Below are 23052 nucleotides of genomic sequence, written 5' to 3' on the forward strand. Positions count from 1 at the left end.
ACCAGATTAATTCTGAAGTCAGTTCACTCTTCTAAAAAAAGCAGTTTTGTAGAAGTGCAAAGTGAACATCAAATTAAACTGTTGAAAGTGAAATCTTGCTGGATTACTCTCATTCCCTGAACAGTGTAGGCAAGACCTCTGAATTCTATAAGCACCAGAGAATTCAGAATGTCTTGCTTTGACACATCTGATGAAAATCAGAAAGATTTACTGTATATTCATGGTATTTAATATTTATTGTTTATATTAAAGTGCTACTGACGGCTTTTGGCTGAATGGTTATGTTTCAATTTATCTGCTACTACTTCTGTCTCAGTTACAACCCTTTAAGGAAGGGATTCTTTGTCCTCTCATAGCTATTAAATGCACAGTAAAGGGTGCCTAAGGCACATATAATTGGAGAAAAATAAAAAAAAAAAATAGACTGTAAATAGACCATAAAAGTCAGCGAACAGAATTCCAGTATGTATTTCCAACACAGGCATTTTGTTTATAGCAGAATTTTGACCATGATGTAATTTTTTAACCCAGAAATTTCTACCATTATAAATAATAAGGAAAGAAAAAGCAAAAGAGCAAACATTACAAATTTGAAATACCTGTCCTGGCTTGGCATTTTCACATACAGATGTCTCATACGGAACTGAAATTTCAGGAGGAAACTCGTTGACATCCAAAACATTTATTATAACATTGACTTTGCTGGTTAGGAGTGGATTACCTATAAATAATTTCAAAAGAAAAGTGTTACATTTGTTGTCATCACCAGTCTTATAAGCTGTCATAAACTTGTGACCTCAGCACTGTGACTCCCCAAAGCCCTTGAGTTCCATTTACTTCTGATTTGAACTAAGAAGAAAACAGAACCAAACTCTTATGAATTTGTATCAGACTTTGATCCATTATTCCTCATGGGTTAAGGAATCAATCAGCGTGATTATGTTTATCAGACATAAGTGGAAAAAAAAGTGAAGTTGTACCTGTTATTAAGGATGCAAACTTTTCTCAGATCACTTTTCATTAAACATGTGGAAAACACTTCTAATGATTAAAACTGAATTCTGTTTTCCACACTAAATGCAGAAAATCAATATTTATTGCCTAGCCATTGTTTACATCTTCAAGATATTAAGGAGACAAGCAGAGCATACCAATTTAGAAGATGGAGAAAGAGAGAAAGATATGAAAAACAAAGTCACTCTGAAAGCCAGAATCAGTGTTAAATTTAGCAGTGAAACATTCACAGTTAGCATTCAACTATTTGGCCGTGTTGTGGAAGGTATTTCTTTAACTGCAAAAGTGTTTGCAGGCAGCAAATGTTTTTGTGTAAAATAAATTTTAAACAATAGTATACACATGTTTCTTTCCACTATAGATAATCTTTATCAACCACTAGATGTATTTTGTAAACAAGTTTACTCCCAAATGCAATGTCTGACAAAACAGAGACACTAGCTTAATACAAAGCAGATAATGTTCTCTTTTACTTTATGCTGAGACCTCCTGAGAAACAGCAAATACACAAAAAATAGTATAGCTGGTGAGTCAAAAGTACAATTATTTTACTCTTTTTCACTTAAGATGAGTGACAGAAACAGTTAACTACTGTAAAAATATATGCTATAAATCAGGGTGGTGTTGGAATAACAACATGGGACCATGTTTAAGTACAAAAGGAGTTGTCTTGAATCTTCAGGAATAAATCATAGAATAACAGAGTCAGAATCACAGAATAGCTTGGTTGGGAAGGAACTTTTAAAGATCATCTAGTTTCAAGCCCCCTGCCACATGCAGAGACACCTTTCACTAGACCAGATTGCTCAAAGTCCCTTCCAACTTGGTCTTGAATGCTTCCAGGGATGGGGCACCCACAACTCCTCTAGGAAACCTGTGCCAGTGCCTCAGCACCCACACTGTGAAGAGTTTCTACCTCATATCCAATCCAAACCTACATTCATTGAGTTTGAAGCCATTCCTCCTTGTCCTGTCACTACCTGCTGCTGTCAAAGTCCACCTTTCTTGTAAACTTCCTTCAGGTACTGGAAGGCCACAATTAGGTCATCCCAGAGCATTCTCTTCTCCAAGCTGTAAAAGCTCAATTGTCTCAGCCTGTCTTCATAGCAGACATGCTCCAACCCTCTGATCATCTTCATGGCCCTCAATGGACCCTTCACTTTATTTGAATTGGGCACTTTCTTTGCAGTTTGTATAATCCTTGGCATTTCTTTTGTTTATAACTAACACAGCAAGGGGCAAAGTCTCTTCACTTTGTCACTGTAAAAAATTTGCATGATTTCCTCCTTATTCTTAGGAACTACTAAATGCAGTAGTTCAGGAGATCTCTGTCAAAACCAAAGGTATTCCTCAATGATTTCCTAGTTACATAGGACTAACTGCAAGATAAACTTTGTTTTACCTATTTACAGATAACATACAGATAAACTGACCATGCTATAAACACAGCTTGGAATCTAGAAGACAACAAAGATGGACTACCCAGATTACACATTTGTTGTCCCTACCAGTGAATTTAAAAGAGAAATATTTAATATTTAAAGAGAAAATAGATAATGACATGTCTTGGAATTCTCATTCATTTCCAATTCAACATCATCCCTACTTGCAGAATGTCTCTGTGAAGAAAGGCATTGTGCAGTACAATCAAAGGCACAGTTTGGTCTAGCAACTAGGCATTAGGCACTGATTCTTTAAGTGTCTGAAGAGCTGGAAGAAATCTAGATCACTTGTTCATAGTTGAATTGGTTCCCTTTTATACTAGGAAAGGATAATAATAAAAAAAATTACTAAGAAGTTCTTTTACTCAGTAGAGGGCAGGACCTCTATAGAGAGATCAGAAAATCCCCGAACAGGTCAAATTCACACAGCTGCTGGGAGAAACAATGTGGCCTAAAACTTCCCTCCTGGCAGTACTCAATGGAGTAACTCCGGTTTTGCTTTAGATGTTTTTTAGTGTGTGTGTGTTCTTTTTAAGGTACAACACTGAGATGAAGGGATACAGGAGACATCTTGAAACAGATTAGAAATTAATGCATCACCACCAAAATACAGGCATAGGTGTTCATATCCTTTTAGGAACATGTTCACAATGCCTTTCCAATAAAATAGTGAATGCATACTGTACATGGAAATATCAAATGATTTTGATAATTTCTGTTAGACAAGTCAATTTCTTTAAGAAGTCTTTGAGGTCATATTTTTTTGTGAAGTAGCTTGTATAAATTATTTTTTTTCTGCTTTTTGCAACAGTTTATGTAGTATGTGACCTATATTTTTAAAATTAACAAAAGGATTTGATGTTTTTCTCCCTCAAAATCACAACAGGATATCATGCTCTGGAAATATACATGAATATGAGTACACTCTTTATATTCATTTCTCACTGATGGTATCTGATTTATTTTCCGTGGTTCTTTGAAAGATATATTAGAGGCCAAAATCTTCTCTTCCTATGTATTTCAGCAAACTAGAATTTTATCTTGCATAAATGGTCTGAAAAAGTCAGATATGAAAGTAAAGAGAATTACCAGAACCTAAGATGAACCTATTTCAGGTTTTCATTTTGTTTATATGATTTTCTTTTTGGTTTGCACTGACATCACTTTAACTACTTGAGTATATAAATTAAGACTGCAAGAAGATTGTGAACAGCTTTGAATTTGTATATAATACCAAAGATCTGTCATACTTGGTGTGAACAAGCATGAAGAATCACATTTATAATTCTACTTTGCAGACTTGACCTCCATTTTCTCTGTTTTTTGATTGTTGTTTTTCTCAAAATCAAGTCTTTATGAGCCCTGTGAACACAATAGTGACGTACGCGCTGGTATCAGTGAGTGAGTCACTAAAAACATCTGCTTATGCCTTTTCTGCCCAGATTGCACAGATGAGAAGACAAACTGGTTAAATCATAAGCTTAGAAATTAAGAAATTGATGTCATGTTTCAATTCTGCCTGTAAGACATAGGAAAATTAATTAGCTTTGTTAAATTATTTTATCAACTTAATTAATTAGTTTACTTCATCTCTTGTTTTTCCTGTCTGTAAGAAAGTGACCATCCTGCTTCTTGTTTTTTGCTTGATTACCACCATTTGTTGATATCTTAATGGTTCAAAGCTATTGCAGCAGTAGAAAACATGTAACATTCTTTGAATAATGAATTTGTGAAAATTCAAGGTTTCTGAGAAAATAGATACTGCCTATTGAGGAGAACTGCTGATTCTTTGATCCCAGTTATGGTATGCAGGAGAAGATAATTCCATCTTGAGATGTAAGGTGAGGTTTCTTTAACATTCTCAAAATTTGGGCCTAGACATAGCTGAGTTGGGAAGATGGTTTGGACAGGAAAGATTATGATTTCATTTTTACCTTTAAATTATGCCTTGAGGACAGGAAAGCAGAAGTAAGCTCTTATGCATTTTATTTATCTCCTGTTTTGAAAAATAGAAAAAAAAAAACCCCAACACTTCCGTACTAGGTAATTAGGCAGCGTATGGAGGAATTTTGAACACTGGGCTGTGATTTTTTTTGCCATTATGCTCTTATAGCAGCTCTAAGTTTTGGCTTAGGGTAACCAGTGGTCTTGTGGACAATTCACATGCATATGCTGGGAATTATTAAGGGCAGGGATTACTCTCAAAGGATTGATTTACATGTGGGGACTCTGGAAGGTAAGAAGGCATAGAAATAAGCTATTCATGCCACTGCCCTTTGTGTTTGAAATTAATGAGAGCCATGTTTAATTAACTAGTTTGAATAGGTTCTGTGGCATCAAAAATTTTCAGAAACAGAAACCATGCAGACTACTAGGATGTCAAGGCACTTCTCAGTGTGTTTTTTCTCTGTGATAAGGGATGACAGTTTCGGTTTCTATGTCAGCAATGGACAGCAATTTTTTATATCAATTATTCTTCAAATATAACAATTTCCCCTCAATCTTTTTCAATTTTTTTTTCTCTCTAACCATTGTTTTTTGATTTTGTGCAGTGTGTCATCCCTCAATCCTCCACCTTTATTTCTACGCTCTTAGTCAGGAAATTGCGCATAATGTTTTGACAGTGACTATACCTCAAATCCTCCCAAATTTTGCCTGTTACTAGTATAGCAGAGATATGGAAATTGTTAATGTTATAGAAAACAGTCAACGTATAAATATTTTGGCATATGCTCCAATGAAACACAGATATGTTTTAGGTGCAGATTCTTAACATAGCAATTGATAAAATTGGGGATTTCAAAATATATACTATTTGCTACAGCTCTGCTTAAATGTCATACTAGTAAATATATGTCCATGTAAAAATAAATTTCAGAGTTTTAGACATCTTAAATTATTATTGGGAATAATAAATAGAGTCAAATCAAGTTTACTAAAACTCTTTTCTTACTGCAGGAAAAAAGAATTACAAATCTCAAATTCCTTTGCCCAAAAATAAGTCTAAATAGTTAAGCTTTACTGAAACATAGACCATGAAGAGACCTTCTTTCTGCATCTGCCTGCCTTTCAGTTTCTCTGGAAACAAATTACTGCTGGATTTTCTGTGAATATATACCTGCATATGAATCTCCATGGACTCAACCACTTCTGACAGTTTAGGCTTCTCTGTCAGTGTATGTCTTTTCCAATCTATGGATGAAATTCAAGTGTTCATTTGACTGGTGTTCCCTGTATATTTTCAGGTTCCAAGAAGTGAGCCCATGGTTCTTTTTAGGATAGCTACAAGTGAGAATTTATTTTTTTATCCGAAAAAATAGATACCATCTCTGCTTCCCAAATCTCCTTCTTTCTGCTAGTAGCATGTATTAACTTTTGAAGACTCAGGCAAGAAATACATTGAGGAAAACATGTTTCTTGCTACAGAAACTTGCCTTTTCTGACACATAAACAACATAGAATGAATAAGAAATACAGCAGGACCCTCTTCTACAGCCTGTTGATGTCAACAGAAAGAATTCTGTGGCCTTTGCACAACTGCTGAGTGACCAAAAGACTTGTACTCAAAGTGTGAGATACACCTATGAGAGTTACAGGTTGACAAGACCATGAATGAGAAATGCCACATCCATGGATGCCAATGAAGAAAGTTGCAGGTACATGATATAGTGGAATAAGGGACTTCTTATAAAGAAAAGGCTATGCAGAAGACACAAAGACAAGAAATGAAATTATCCCACCACAAATCACACAGGAAAAGAAAAGAAGGGGTCAGGCATTAAATTTTGGGCAGAGAGAAGAGACAAAAACAGAGATTCAACACACAGATTAGTTTTTCTAAGGCACTAAATCTTGACTTAATTTTAAAGTACATTTTATCTGGGTATCAAATGACTCTAAATTTTTCTGCCTTCAAAAAGCACACTGACAGACCTGTTATTTGACTAACCTCATTAAAAATGAAATGACTTACAAAATCAGAAATCAGATCTGGAAGGCACCCATACAGCTCATTGTGCTCTCCATGCTGACAAATGCTTTTTCAGCTTCTAAGGGACCTGTGGTTACCTGAGGTCTGCTAGCAAAACCTTACAAAACAGGGCTGATTGAACATCACAATTATCCTCATGAGTCTGGGGAAATTATATTCATTGAACCTACTTAAATAAACTCTTGGCAATCCAAGCACTCTTCCCATTATATTTATATCTGAGCATTACATTCTAAGAAAAATACCCTATTAGCATATTAATTGGGTTTGTGTCATACTTACTAACTTTACTTGCAATTATAGAGAAATTGTATTGTGCTGTGCTTTCTCTGTCCAGTAATTCATTAGTAGCAATGGTTCCTTCAGTAGCATCTATTGTAAAGTAGCTGTCCACATCGTTCTTCCAATCCATGAAGTATCTGTATGTGAAAAATATTAAAGAAAGTAGATGCAAATGTGCAAAGATTACTCATTTATCACAGAAGCAGTGTAGCTATCTCAAGTTTTGTTATTTTTTTCTTCACAGCTATTACCATCCTTGCAGGATGAAGACAATAAAGAATGATTTGTTTATTTCTTTTTTTGCCAAGTTGGAATGCTCAAGGGGAAATAGGATATAATAAAAGACTTAGTACTCCTAGTGCTCAGATTATTTGAAAACCTTGAAGTCTCAAGGAGTTGATGCACATCTTCTGTGACCCTGATTACTTATATCAGCCACTTTGGAAGCACTTTAGAGGCTTAGAGGGGAAAAGAGAAAAGGTATGTGAAATAGGGCTTGAGGTATGGATGGTGATCAAGAATGTACCAGATCTGGTCTCTTTACATCCATTTGTAGCTGCAGTGAGCTGGACATAGCCTCACAAAGGGGTGTCCTAAAGGATTATGGCAGGGTAACAGCAAGGGAGATGGAGAAGAGTATGCTTACTCCCACACATATACAGGATCAATAAACAGCACTTTGCCTGTGTGAAGAATAGGTACCTTTCACAGGACCTATGAGGAACAGGGAAATACCATTGTTTCTTGTTGCTTTGTTTTGATTTATTTTGTTTTGGTTTGTGTTCCTGAGTCTTTATTTGTCAAGAAGTATGAACATAGAGCAGATCTAAAACTAGAAATGCCGACTTATTTCTTATTTTTCTCTAGTGAGGAATAAAAAGCAGAGATATATCTGTAAACACAGCTGCTTAAAAACAATGTGTTAACTATCTCAAACCCATTTCCCTTAAATGCTAATTAATTTGAAAGTCTATTTTCACATTTGATGGTACTGTTTCTAGTCATAACAGAATAGTATTTTTTTCTGAAGCAATTGCTGCCAGCCACCAATTTCCTTTTCATTGGTAGTCTTTTCATGCCTTGATAGTGTTTCTCAAAAACTAGGCAGGATGAAATTGAGAAAGCCATTTGTGAGCAGTAGGCAATATGAACAAAATGGCACTCAACAACAAGTACATGCAGAAGATTGTAAAGCCTAGAGAACCACTACTGTGACACCTCATTTCATGTAAAACAGTGAGAAGAATAAAAGTTGCTTTTTCCATTTCTAATTAGAGTTATTTATGTACTTAACATAGATGGAATGGAATGATAAACACTGTGATTCTTCTCTAAAAGGAAGCAATGGTAGAAAGGAGTATATGTCATATTCACATAGAAAATATTTCTACTTGGTACTAAGAATGCCAATATCTCTGGGAGACTTGAAGAGTAAAAAAGCCACAAATAAGGTGATGTGTTTGTCTGGAGACATTTTGTTCAATCCAAATCACAAAGAAAAATCCTATCTGTAGATGAAATAGGTTATTTTGTCAATTGACAGGCATCATTACCAGTTTACAGCTTTAATTGAAAAGCTTCAGAAATGGTTTGCTAAAGGCAGCATGTATCCTTTTACATAGTTGAGCAGGCACATTTTCTAGAATATGATATTATTATCTACCCCTATTTTAATTTCAATCTCTTTGTTCAAAATATGCTTGACATTAAAATTATGAAAAATATATAAAACCATTTATTAGAAATATCATTACCCTAAGATACTCTCAGGAGCAGCAAAATTACTCTGTCAGGCTTTGCATGTTTAATAAATTATGATTTCTTCCAAACTTAAATATGCAGGAATACACAAATAAATGAGTTCAAAGCATGAGAAAGTAACTTGGCTTTTATTTCCCCTTAGAAAGATTAACTTTGCCTGAGTACCCTGCACATCGCAATATGAGCCAGGGAAAAAAGTACAGGCCTTAATTCAAAGCACTGTGTAGGGGGTGGCCTCCTTCACTAGGAGGCTTTGAAAACACATAAAACATATTAAGTGTGAACCCTGTTGTGTTTGAAGTGAAGTTCAAGAGTGAATATTTGCAGAATCAGAATCTGATAGTCTGTCTGGAAGCATTCACACAGGTGATTCACTTCATACAAAGCCCCAGTATGCCTATTCCTAAGCATAAGCATCAGCAGGATCAAAGTCCACAGCAAGCACTGCAAGACTAGCAGTACTCCTGCTGGTACCTATGGCAAAATTCCTCATGGCTTCCATGGAAATGGAAATTGAACAATTTGATAAAAGCAGAACTGTAGCAGTTCTTCCAAACTCGTTGCCTTCACCTTCACTGTGTTAACAGTGTGAAAACTATTATGTCATCACCGTTAGCACTGATAGTATTTTTATTTACTTATTTTAGTTTTGGCATTATCTTTAGAGACATCCCTTCCTTCTCTCTCCATGTGCTGCACAGAAACTTAAATTAGGCATCTTGTTTCAGCTCCTCTCATTTTAAGAATCTACATATTCAATTAGACTACAGAAGGGACAGGTATAGGCAGAATTATTGGAGATGTATTGTCTAAAACAAAACAAGATAAATTTACAGGAAAAGCTGCAAACAAGTGTCCATTCTTTTTCCTTTCATTGCCTCTTCATGTACAGTACCCATGAAAACATATCTAGCAGAAAATCCTCTTACAGGCAGACCTTCTGGACACAGAATTGCTCCCAGGTAAATCAGTAAGTCTATAAAGCTTAAGAAAAAAGTGAATGGGATCCTATCTATCTGGTCTTGAAATGGAAATTTTTTGGGACACCCCAAGGGGAGATCACTTTCAGGAAAGGATTTCCACATTTCTACTAAGAAAATGTAGTTTCCTTTCAAAGGCAGAAATCACTCTTTCATACACTGATGGTCAGTGTGTGTTTTTTTGTAAATAGGACAGCAACAGCTAATCTCTTTCTAAGGCCACCTGCATAGCCTGAGCTCTGTCCTTAATGCAGAAGAAATGCTTTGAAGAAGAAAAGAAATGGGAAAAATGTCTCCAACTCTCAGGGTTGTCGTTTCCCTGGGATTCTCCTTGGGGTTCCTGCTCCCCAAGGTAATAAGGGTTCCCCCAAGGTTGCTGTTCCCTGGGAGTTTTCCCCTGGGTTGCTGTTCCCAGGGATAATAAGGTTTTCGGTCTTCTCTTCACCCTGGGTGTTTCACACCGAAGCCAGAGAAGACAAGTTGAGTCCAGCAGTTCGTGTTATCAAGCTGTTTATTCTTAATTATCTCTCAGTTCTTGTCCAGCTTTGCAAGGCGTCCCCAGCAAAGCAAGACACGCGGCTGGACTGGGCGGATCAGAAAGCCCCGCACCTTAAGTACGGTATCTTTGACCCAACCACCGTCCGAAACGCATTTTTTATTTACAAAATTTTGCCAATGCCCACTACCTATACTAACATGTCAGTCCCACTCTAAGCCAATCTCTAAAACCCAACTCAGCACAAAATGGGGGAAGAGAGCAAGAACAAGGAGGACAGGGGCCACTCCCCAATTCCTCCATCTTGTCTCTTCAGCCCCATATACTAAGAATTCTAATTTCTATATTTATACTCTACAACAAACCATCCACTACTTATTCCAAATTCCCAGGATTCGTGACTCTTCCTGCATGCGAGTGCTCACTCCCATGGACAGGAATCAGAGTCAGTGTCCTCCTGGGATCCCCGTGGGTCCAACTGACCCCCCTGGACAGACCCCAGACCCCCCTGGACAGACCCCAAATCCTCCAGGGCGGCCAGAGGAATATCCTGGACTCCAACATCCAACCAGAAAAATCAGTAACTGTTCAGAGACAAACCCATATATGTGGGACATAAAGCCTGCCATTTCTTGTGAGATTGGGATACACAGAGGAACATTGTTGAAATACTGGTATTAGGACAGCTGTCTAGATCTTCCAGTCATGGTCTAGAAGTTTGAAGCAACTGAGGTTGGCTTATTTGACTGCTCAGAGTACCTGCAAGACAGACCATGGATAACTGCACTAATCCCAAGAGGCATTTCGTTCCTTGAAAAGTTAGTGAAAACTTGTCGATATGGGACAAAGCAGAATTATTTTTCAGAAGCCCCTGAACAGGCCTGGCTGGCAGCTCCTAGTACCAGACATTGATATAATTCATATTCACTGACAGGGAAGAAATTTTGACTTGTATGTCTCCCTGAATATTCTTTCCAGCAAAGAAGTTTATTCCAGGTTATTTGTTGAAGGCAGGGAGTGTGTGGAAGGACATATATTTGCTAACACTGCCTGAGTTTTCTCAAGAATAGCTGCATTTGGACATCATGTAGTATAAAAGCAACAGAATGGGAATATTCAATTTATAAAATTATAAAATTCAGGCCTGTAAGGCTCACCCAGAGTCCACACTGACTTCTTAGGAGCTCCAAGAACTGTGAACATTCACCCTGGCGAGGCTGTGTGTTCCTCACGAGCTCTCAGAGAACACTCTCATGGGAGAGGGCTCATCTCCTTGCAGAGAGAGGACAACCAGGAAGACTGAGCTGACTCTTGCTGCAGCACAGAAGATGGCAGTGCTTGATGGAGTGCTGTTGATACATGAGTGACAGCAGGTCATCCTTGTGAGGATAGCAGAAACTCTGAGCCACCGAGCAGACAGCTGTAGTTGCTTCAGACTGCTATGTGCTATGCCATGAATAAAAGAACTGGACAGCTGTGCTGTGCTGCTGGAGAAACCTGAGTGACAGCACGCTCTGAAGGGATGGGAGGTGACAGGATGCTAAGGAGGCTGTGAAGCTTAGGATTCAGGACACACTTTTTGGTCTTAAAAATGTGCAGGGGAAGATTTCTTCTGCCTGTCATGGGAAATATTTGTTCTTGATGTTATGATCATGTAATTTAAGCAAGGAAATGAGCCGGGTAAGACATCCAAAAGTGTGGTTTAGAGGAATAGAAGACTGCTTTAAAGCTTTACTTGGAGGATTAAGGCCAAATGTCAGAGGTAAAACTCAAGGATTGACCTTAAAGAGTACTAAAGCACAAACAATAGATAAGGTGCAAGATAAAAAAGGCAGTGGCAAGATAAGATCAGCACAACCAAAATTAGGCATTTGAATATTAATGGCTTCTGAGCATTGTGCTTTTGTGCTCAATAAACATTTACTCAAAAATTCCTATTGATTTTTTTCTTTTTAATTTGAGAGAGAAAAATAACCACGTGAAAGAGGAGCTTTATAAAAACACTTTAATTTGTCTCAACTCACACTTTACTGATGTAAAGCACATTGCTTACTTTAGTATCTAGCAACTTAGAACACTGGCTTTTTAAAAGAAAAATATTGCATTAAAGGTAAGGAATGAAATAACAATTTTCTGTAACGTAATAGGTCACTATTTGTGTACATGACCTTAAATTGTTTAAACTGCATTCACTTTAAGTTTCATTTAAATATTAAACTGCAACTAAATGAAATTCAGGGCCATGGCAACTTGGGATATATAAATACCACCCATCATATCAGAAATAATAAGCAGTAGCCTAAAAACATTACAAATGTAAATGAAAGCTAAGAGAATTTAGTTGAGTGTTGTGATCAGTTAGGATTTTTTTTTGTAATTTCAATGCATATATAATTAAATAGATGAAAGAAGCATTAAAGCAGGAATTGCAAAAGGGGTGAGGGACTGGAAGAATACAAATGTGATTTTATATGTGATGAGACTACCTGAAAGCCCAAAGAAATTTTCATTAGTAGAATAATCATGTGTTGTGGTTTGAAATTATTAGATCTCTGCATATGGCTGTTTATTGAGAATATGACATCTTTACAATACAGTTTTGTCCTGGGCATTATGTCAATATATTAAAAAAAAAAAAAATTGAGGAAGCTTACAGAAGAACAAGAAAAACTGTGTTGTGTCTAGGAATGTCTAAGTTATAAGACAAGATTAAAAGAACCAACATATGCTTAGCTTAGATAAGAGATGAAAAAAGGGAGGCAGGATAATGGTCTACAGATAACTGAAGAGCTTTAACAGCAAAAAGGGGAGGGTAGGATTTTTTCAACACAGAGAAAGGCCAGAACTCAGAAGGGAAACTTTATGTTTTGAAGCAAATTCTCTGTCAGTGATGTACATTATGCTGCACACCAGAGAAATGACAGAAGTGCTGTCTCTTGGTAGCAAAATGGCAAGCCTGGTAATGTAATAGAGACTATGCAGTAAAGGAAATTTCTGGAAAGGTGGGATGATAATCCTTATAGTCTCTGTAATCATAAAATCTGTTAAATAGGAAACAGTATTATCATACCAATCACGCTCATTAGAAGGTACAGTTACAAATATTTTAAAATATAACAATGGTTTTTGGGTCTTTTTAAGACTGCCATTACTAAAATGTGGGAAAACAGAAAAATCACTCCTACAATGAGACAAGAAATTCAGACTTTAAGTCAAGCCTGAAAGAAATTAAAAAGTTAGAGACTGCAATGTGTTGAAGGATACAAGGTATGTGTCTTCCAAAATCCCATCCTGCCACTAAAATTTTCTTCCTGCAACTCTAAATCCATTAGAGTAATCATGTAAAACTCAAACAAATCCTATCACCATATTTAAATATATGAATATAAGAAATAAATATATAAATATAAGAAACTCTAAATCAGAAGTTTATTGCTCTTCTCAAAGGTAAGTGCTAAACTCTTCTGCTGATTCCGGGAAGGATCTTCCATTCCAGTTAGCACAGAGGAGTGATTTCCATGATTTTGCTAAAGGTGCAATCAAGATTTTTTGAAATGAGTCCCAAGTGAAAAAATATTGAATCAAATACTCCAGCATAAACTTTTCCAATTGTGAGCCATTCTTTTTATTGAAAAAAAAAAAAAAAAAAAAAAAAAAAAAAAAAAAAAAAAAAAAAAAAAAAAAAAAGGTACAAAGGTACCCTGCTCTCAGAGTCCCAGCCACCCATGGAATAAAGGGTTGCTGGAGGAGTCAGATGTTCTGTGTGAGCTGCTGCATCACAAGGGCACAGAGACCCATCAGCTGCAAGAATTCGTCAGCACAGCCTGCCAGGCATTTGTCCACTTTGGCAAGTTGCTCAACAATGACAGGTTTCTGCTTGTCATTGTAACCCATATATGCCTAAAGAAGTCATTAAGTTCAAAAAGGTATAAATAAATTTAACAAAATATTTTATTTTCTTATGCTAAATCATACAGTTTCCTGAGGATTTACAACTAAATAGCATTGTGGAATTTTCAGTCTTTCTCAGGGCTACAAAACTTGAATCAGTGTTATATGAACTTAGTTTCTTTTCCATACTTCCTTTTGACTTAAGGATTACCCCGACTCTGTTTTTTGTGGTTTTCTATTAAATTTAAAATATTTCACACAGTTTTACAGGAGCAGAAATATTAATTTTTTTTTCTCCTCTGCACAGTAGAGTGAAATAAAGTGTCATGTACTACTTGCTCAATAGCAGCAGGCAGGCTTTGCATATCATTCAGGTTGTCCCATACTAATACAATCACAATAATTTTAAGTGCCCTTTACACTGTACAACACAGCTATTGTGCTGCATGCACACACACTGTTCTGTGTGTGAAATAATAGATATTTTTAAAAATAAAAGTACTTGTTGGATAAACTCTCTTAATATAAAATATGCTAAGAAATAAATTTATTAGTATAATGAAAATAGATAGGACTTCTCTTGTGCAGAACTCCCAGATTTAATACTCTGGGTTTAATATTGTGATATCCTGCTTGAAGGAAGTAAATGCAATCAAACTTATCTATCTGCACATAAAACCATCATCTGATCTATTCATATCAAGAACTGTTAGGAAAATCTAACACTAATACCAGCAAAATAACACTTGAAGTTTTGTTGTAAAATTTGCCTGTCATTAACCAAACAAAGGTTGTTTCTACATAACAGATGCTGTTCTATTAGGTTGCAGGTATTTTTTTGGTGTTTATATATTTTAAATAATTTATTAAGCCATCTCCCTTAATGGCAGCAGAAATTTTCTGTACCTTTGCTGAGTATCTTCAGAACACATCCGGGGCATTAGAGGTCAAAACAAAGGAAACTTGGACTGGTCTGCTGTCAGATCATATCCCTTCAGCAATCTCATAGATACCAAGCAGATCCCAGAAGAACCCTACGCATGACAATACGTAATAGTCTCAAATACATTACTTTTGTTTTTATTTTTTTAGGGGCATACTAGAAATGGAGGATAAACAATAACAAACGAACAAACAAACAAAAAACCCTCAATGGACAAAACCCGGTTCTATTTGAAGTGTGAAAAGGAATTGGCACTGCCCTTCACTACTAACTATTGCCATGAAATCTTAAAATGACATTTCTCCAAAGTGTCCAGGCAGACACAGAAGGGCTCTGCCACTGTTCCAGGTTAAGTAACTATCTCCTATCCTGACCTCCCCTCCTGTTTTGAATCAACATTATCCTGTAGTTCTCCCAAATGCATTTTGTTTTTCAAATAAAAAGGGAGAGTTTGCAAAAATGTTGTTTGGTTTCAGCTGCTTTATGACCTAACCAGTGTCACAAATGAGTAATTGCTCAGTTGTGCTTGCAGAACTGATGTCAAAAACTACCTCAAGTGTAATGCTAAGTTTGCGTAATAAAATGCGACCAGAAATGAGCAGCCAATGTAGTTGGTCTAACTTGCTCTAAGTGACTTTACTGTTGCATAATAAGACCCAACCAACAAGAGGAGCATATTTTGAAAGTTTTTAGAGGCATTGTTTTGTTCCAAGGAGTCAAAAATTAGAGATTCCTAGATGTATGGATGATGCTATAGAACTGGCAGGATTGTCTTTATACCACATCACAGTTGACACACCTAAAAAAATACACCCCCAAGTTTACTGATATCGTAAAATATTTCTGTCAGTTTTACTATGATTTTTCTTTCAGCATTTCACACAAAAAGCCATATTTCTACATGGTTTTGCAGATATTTTCAAATGCACAAAACACTGAGGCTTTTGTGATAGTCCAGGCTGAGTGCTTTTGAAGGTCCTAGTGAGGTAATTTATCTAGTCTTTTAAGAAGGATAGTTTTGTATTAGTTAAAATATTTTGCCTCAAAAACCAGAGAATTCTGGGATTAGTTTTACAGCAGTCCAATAAGTTGCTGTCTCTGTGTCCTCTTCCAAAGGAGTTCAGCAGTGGAATTTCTCAGACTGCTACCCTGTGATCTGTACTTCAGCCTTCCCACAATGAGTGTTGCCCCTCAGGTGGTCATGTTTGAGAAGGACAAAGGAATTGCTACACCTTGGGAGAAGGTATGAATGCTTTTTGTCATTGTTCCATGCCTATCATTTTCATGTCTTTCATGTAATACTTGATGTCCACAAGATAAAAACATTTTGAGTCTTTGGCATACTACTTGACTGGGTTCACAGTCCATCTGTACGTGGCTGTCTACTTCTGTGGTTTTAATCAGGAGGTTGAACGTTTAGTGATATTAGCAGTCAGTATCTTGCTTGGTCTGGAATGAGTAGTATCAGTGCAAATAAATTTTACTTTGCTCCTTTGGAGAAGATGAACCATTATGCCAAATTAATTGACAGGAAAGCAGTGGCTGCAACAGCCAAACTAATGATGGGTCAGAGTCAAGCGAGGGAAGCTGTTAAACTTTTCATAAGCCTTATAAATCTTACATTAGAGTTTTAGTAAAACATGCTAGGTAGAATAGGAATTAAAATGTGCTGCAGTTCAGTTATCAGCCCTTTCAAACTGCCAATTCTGCTTGTCTACAACTTCCTGTGATTTCTCTTCCCTCTGCCTTTAAAGGTTTTGTTCATTTGCTTATCTGACCCTCCAGCCAGCTCCACTGCCTGCTCTGCATTTCTCATTACCAGCCCAGTATCTTATCAAAAGCTGTTGTCATTTGGAAAATGCATTGTTTTTATTCAGTCTCAACATCATTTTTCCTGCTTCACTGAGCAGGCAGAACTGCAAGACAGCCAGGCAGGGGAAAGCTTTGTCCTACAGTTTAATTAAGTCTCAGTTTTTGGACTGTGAGCAGCAGTAAGAAGACATGTTGGATTTAACACCATCACTCCCAGCTTAGCAGTCAATCCTGCTATGGTAGGAAAGTAGTAGAGCACTTTCTATAGCAGCACCACACATTATAGACCCTGAACACCATTCCCCCCTGATTCTGAAATGTGTACCTTTGCCCTTTGCCCTGCTGCCCATGGTCTGTTCTTTCCCCTTTCATCTGGGCCATAGCAAGAAGAACCCACCACCCGCATTCACCAAGGTACCCAGGCACCAGAGGTCACACCTCACTCGGTGAGGAAGAGAAGGACTCTTGCTTTGCTAGTTTTAGGAGGGGAAAGAGCTTGCTGGGATGATTGTCTGTATGTGTTTGAGTATCTCTATTAATGGGCAGAGTGAGTGTAGAAAGATGGAACAAGTAAACCTGGATGAATACCTCAACCCCTGAAGAAAGCTGAGAGGGGGAAAGCAGATGCTATGACTCCATCAGAGAGTCAGCCTCAGTAGAAGCCTAAACTTTATTTTGCACTTGGGTGCATCTGACATAAACTGCAAAGGAAAAGACAGAGGTGCTTCCTGGGCTGCTGTTCCCATGCCTAGCCTGGAGTGCTTTGTCTTCTGATAAAGTGCTAAGGCATTAAATATCATCAATATTATAAAGGAAACCTGGCCTACTGGCATATATCCAATAGAAATAATCTTTGATTGCTTTCTTTTGTATCATGTAAATATATAAATATTAGCTCTATTCTACATCTTTTGGAACCAAAATCTGAACAAATATCTTATATTTTTATCTATTTAAAAAGCTGAACTAAAATGCTGATGCTGAGACAATCAAAGGAAAAGCAAATAAAATAACCATGCTGACTCTAGAGAAAACTGCAGCACACAGTAAAGGATTTACTGCTTGCTTAGATCATCAGTTGGGACTGACTTGGATTGTCAGCTGGATCTGCAAGGGGAAACAGTGAAGTCAAGAATTGGAGGCTTTTTTATGCTGCCTTGAAGCTGATTTGGTGAAGTGCTTTTAAATTAAGGGTTTATTCAGAACAGCTCTGATGCTGCAGAGCTGCTGCATTTTCCTCTTTAATTTCTCCTCCCCAAGTCTCTGATGTATCAAGGAATGCAGAATCTGCAGAGGTCAGTATAAGTATGAAGTCACCTTTTCAAAGGTTTTATGAATTTCATGAGGGCACCAGGCAAAAGTTGCTGGATAAGCATCTGCTTGCTCCCGTTTGCATGCTGATGGTCTGACCTGAACAACATCAGGTCCCATCACTTATTTCTAAAATTGGTTCCTCTCTCCTCCTATCTGAGCTGAATTTCTGTGCTGTGTTTCCTTCACACTATTTTCAGATTTATTTTCTAAAATAATCTGTTGTTATAGATCTGTATACTTACTATTTCAGTGAATGCTGATTGAATTTAGCAGCTTTTTAGCCATCATAGATGATTCCCTGGCTTTATTTTCCACAGTATCTGTTCCAGCTTATTCTCTGATTTTGTGACATCCAGCTTATGGATGTCACAGAATCAGAGAAGGGTGGAGGTTGGCAGGGACCTCAGGACGTCATCTGGTCCAAGCCCTCTGTTCAAGTAGGGACACCTAGAGCCACTCACCTAGGACCAAATCCAAATGTTTGATTTTTTAATATTTCCACAGTGAGACACTCCACAACCTTCCTGGTCAATCAGTGATGGTGTTTGGTCAACCTCACAGCACAACCACACAACCCGAACAGGAAGTTCCTGTTATTTAGAGAAAACCTGTGTCTCGGTCTGTGCCCACTGTCTCTTGTTCTGGCTCTTGAGAAGAATCTGTCTCCATCCACTTTGCACCCTCCCTTCAGGAGCTCCTGTGCGCACTAAGTGTGTTTATAACTGTTAAGACCCTCTTGAGCCTTCCCTTCCCTGGACTGAACCTTCCCAACCCTCTCAGCCTTTCCACAAAGACAGACAGCTCCTTCATCGTCTTCAAGGCCCTTTGCTGGACTCCCCGCAGTATGCTCATGTCTTTCTTTGACTGAGAACCCAGAATCAGGACACAGTAAAAGCAGAAATATCTGAGATCTGTTTGTATCTACAGTCAGAATATGACTGAAACTTCAAAACACAGATCTCAAAAAGTGTAGAACTCTCAAAACCTCTGTTGTTTACACTTTATTATTTAAACTGAAAAAAACAAACAAAGCACAAAAAGAAGATAATATATGAAATATAAGAAACTGTATGCAATAACTATTTAAACATAATAGTAAAGTTGAGTATTTTAGGACAGGAAAGTATAGTCAATGCTTAGAAACAGACCTAAAGAATAAATTCAGAAGGAAGGGACTTGGAATCTGACTAGGTTGCAATGGTAGTTATCCTTGTGGAAAGAGATTAAAGACCTTAAATGAAAAGAATTGGGAAGCTTATTTATTATTCTGTACAAGTGAGATAGCTTCAGGGTCGACTTGTGTACCGAAGTGCAGATTACCAACTAACACACTTCCCTGTAGCACGTAGGTTTTTCTTAGACATGGTTTTAAGTCCTAAGCCCTCATAATTCTCTGTCGAGCCCTGAGAGGTTCACCAATTGAGGTGATATTGTAATGAATGTAGCCATTAAAGTTCTGTTTTAATCTCACAATTGCTTTCTAGAATCTTTGAGAAATCCATTCCTGAAGAAATTTGGAATAACAGCTCTTGATGAAAAATCAGGAAGAGTATTATTTGAGGTAAAATTACAGTTTGTGCTTCTAGGATGAGAGCTGGGTTTGTAAAATCACATCACCAGGTGGTACAAGTGCTGTGAAATAAACCAGAAACTGTTATGAACTATTATGATCATATTGTTCCTTTCCCCTCACTTTGGCTACTTAGCTGTTCTCAATTAATTTAAAAGCTTTTCTTGTCAAGTTGTTCTTTTCCTTGGATTTGAGTGCATACTTCTTGATTTTCAGCATTCACTTCCTTCACAAACAGGCCATTCACTGAGAGCTGTAGTCCATAAACTTCTTGGGTCTACACATCTATTTCAGTTCAATCTCCTGACTGACATTTTATAGCGCAATATGACTGCATATGCCAACGGAAGATCACTAGCTGTTTTTCACAAGCTTCAGTGAGTTGATGAATTACTGCCTGTAAATAAAGGTTACTGGCCTCTCTCAGTTTTAGACTTTGTTTTCAGTTGCTTTTTACTTGCTGGACCTTAGGAAACAATATTTCACACTTCAAGTGCGTCCGGGAGTTGATCTAGGAAAATTTATACATGTCAAATGAATCCCACCAGTCTTTTATTTGGGAAGGTCTGATTTTTCACTAGCACAGTCTTGCTGACTTGTGCCAGAAAGTACTTACCTTGCTCCATGTTCCTACCAGTCTCAAGAAAACCCACACAGATCAAAATGTCAGTCTGCGTGTGTTCCAAAATTGCAAAGAAGGATTTTTAACGCACGACTCCATCTGTTTCCAGTGAACCCACTGCAGCATCACAGAGGGCTAATGAGTGACTACATTTACCTTCCCCACTGATCATGTGTGATCGCTTCAGGCCTCAGGCATATAGATTTAAGATTAAAGGTAAGACAAATTCACATCTTTTTTGTAGTTTATCCTTGTAGTAGCTCCAAGCCGATTACTGAATCAAGGTACCACAGACCCTGAACTGATACAACTGAGCCACTTACCAGCTGAGTTGTGATAACTGTCTGCATGCATCTAATCCACTGAAAGTGTAAAATAAAATGTAGTAATTGAAACTACCATGAAGGGGATTGCCACAATAATTTGTTATTCACACCTTGTTTCACGGTAAAGGTAAAGTAGAGACTACACTGCTGGAAAACAGCTCCTTTTGATGGAAAATTTATACACAGAAGAGAAAGATTTTTTCTTCGTTCTGTTTGAAGAGAAGTTCATTTTCTGTCCTTCAGTTCCTTAAAACCACCCTATCGCTGAGGAGGAAGACAGGTCATTCAAACCTAGAGAATGGCAGAGAAATACATGGGACCATACGAGAAAAGCTTACAGGAAAAGGGTGGTGGAGTAGAGGACGTGATTGCTTGTGGTCATGAAGATGAATTTTAGGAGAAAGAAAACAGAGAATTGAGGAAGAATCAGAAAGTGGGGAGAAGTGGGAGCCAGAAGCAGGAGTTCATTGCCCTATATCATTTCCAGCATTGCTGGAAGGTAGGTAGGTGGGGACCTTGTTGGGTATGTGGTACCTTGGTGCTCAACTGAGCCAAATGAGAATGGAAAGGAGAGGATGGTGAGGAAAAAGAAGATGTATCTGCCAAATATACACCTTGGGATTCGGAGAAAATGTTGGAGGGAAACCAAATTTCCATAGTTTTCAAAAGAAGATAAAGTAGCTGGAACAAAATGAAACAAGTATGTCAAGACACTGAGATCAAAAAAGGTCTCTGTCCTCAGCAGAAGAAAAGAAGAGGATAGAGCAGGACACCAAGGAAGCTAACGGGAGATGGTTCAGCACCAAAAATACAGAAACTAGCTGCGGGAGAAAGAAAGGCTGTGGAATAGGAAACTACTACTAGACAGAGCATAAGAGATATGAGAAAACAGTAGGCTGGTAGGAGGACAGAAAATATACCAAGTCATCTGCAGCAGAAACTGAGAAGTAGTTTTGCAGGAATTTGAACTAGATGATTTGGATAAATTAGAACTTGGAATAGAGCTTTTAAAAGAGGGGTGTGTGACAGGTTTCATAAAATGCAAATGATGGAGTGTAGCTAAAATTGCAACAGAAACCGACAGGAGGCACAAGAGCAAGAAGTGTGCAAAACCACCAGAGCAGCAGAAAAGAAACCAAAATTCATGAGTCTCAACATCTCTATCTGTACAAAGCTGACTTGTTTCTCTCCAGCATGATACCATACACAGAAAAATAGCTGTCACTTAATCTGTTAATAAATGAACTCACTTGAGGTGCTGGAACTAGATGTCCCAGATTTTCTATATATGTATGCAACTGTAAGATACATGCTAATGTCACAGGGTGGGACTTTTCTTTTTGAAGAATAAGTAAATTCAAAAAATGTAGGCACAAAAGGTTGGAAGAATTATGGGACTGAAAACTCAAACTCTTACATAATTTAATCCATCTTGTTGGTGCTTGTACATTAAGATACAGTGTTCTAGGATTCAGGAAGAAAGAGTCAAGCAGAGAAGACCTGAAGGACAGGGTTTTGGCACAGAATATGAAACTCACTGTTGATTAGAGTCATCTGGAATTCACATCAGGGACAATAATCCTATTATACTTTATGCCAGAAGATCATCTCCATGAGAAATCTGACAATTTCAGATGCAAAATTGTTGAACTTCTCACACAGTTAGATGGAGCTCACTAGTAGGTACTACACATAGTTCAGGCTTGTCCTCCATTTCTGCTTTATTGTTACTTAGACAGCTTTGTCTATAACATTCCTACTGTACGGACACATAAACCAGTAATTTTTAGGAAGTCCTAAAACATCTCATCCAGAACCACAAGGATCTTTACCAAAACTTGCTTAGTTACAAATTACAGACATTGTAACACACTACAGGAACAGCAGTTTTGGGGTTTTTGGGGTTTTTTTTTTTGTTTTCTCCCAGTCATCTTCAAACAGTAGTAAACTAGAACAGTCTGAGAAGAAAATGAGATCAGAGCTGTTTTTGCAAGTGCTTTGGGACTTTTAATGGCCAAAAAGTACATAGGACTTCACCTTAATATATATGCTGAGCATTTCTTGAAGAATTATGGATAAAATGGGAATAGACAAAACAGATCACCTGAGACACATAAACTCCAGATTTAACACAGTTTAAAAATTAGGTGCACTGGGGTAATGTTCCAAAACAGCTGCAAAGCCAGTCACCCTTGCAGGTGTTGAATACCTGCGGCTCTTTTTCTCCTTGTGCTTAATTTCCTGTTCATTACTGAATGTATGTTCTGTGCCCTTTCACTCCAACATCTCTAGCAAATACCTTCCTACAAAATAAATCTTTTAAGGCTTCTGACTTGTCTAAAAAATTGACACCAATAACAGAAGGAAAGAGAAAAATAATATAACCCCCGCCATTTTCAATGTCTTCCAGCAAAATATTTTTCTTTAACAGCTGAATCCAGTTTTCATCCTTAGTCGTTATCTCCCCCTTCCTGATGTGCCTAACATAACAGACATAAAATTTTGTCTGATAACATGGATTTAGTTGCTGGAACACATACTGTTCCTTTTCATGTGAACTGTTGTAGTTTGCCTTGCTCTCTGGAGTTTTGCCTTCTGTTGCATACAG

General features: G+C 37.4%; 1 protein-coding gene across 3 annotated transcripts in view; it reads right to left on the bottom strand.

The window, feature by feature from the left end:
- Positions 1 to 23052, bottom strand: part of CDH12 (cadherin 12) — a 535924-nt gene that overhangs the window by 10143 nt on the left and 502729 nt on the right. For all 3 annotated transcript variants that reach the window (XM_063400437.1, XM_063400419.1, XM_063400429.1), the window contains 2 exons: positions 6730 to 6866; positions 600 to 721 (listed from right to left, as the gene is read on the bottom strand). In XM_063400437.1, the coding sequence (XP_063256507.1) occupies positions 600 to 721; positions 6730 to 6866 (259 nt within the window). The remainder of the gene's footprint in view (positions 1 to 599; positions 722 to 6729; positions 6867 to 23052) is intronic.

The sequence above is a fragment of the Prinia subflava genome, chromosome 1 (genome assembly GCF_021018805.1).
Source record: "Prinia subflava isolate CZ2003 ecotype Zambia chromosome 1, Cam_Psub_1.2, whole genome shotgun sequence".
In the NCBI taxonomy this organism is placed as follows: Eukaryota; Metazoa; Chordata; class Aves; order Passeriformes; family Cisticolidae; genus Prinia; species Prinia subflava.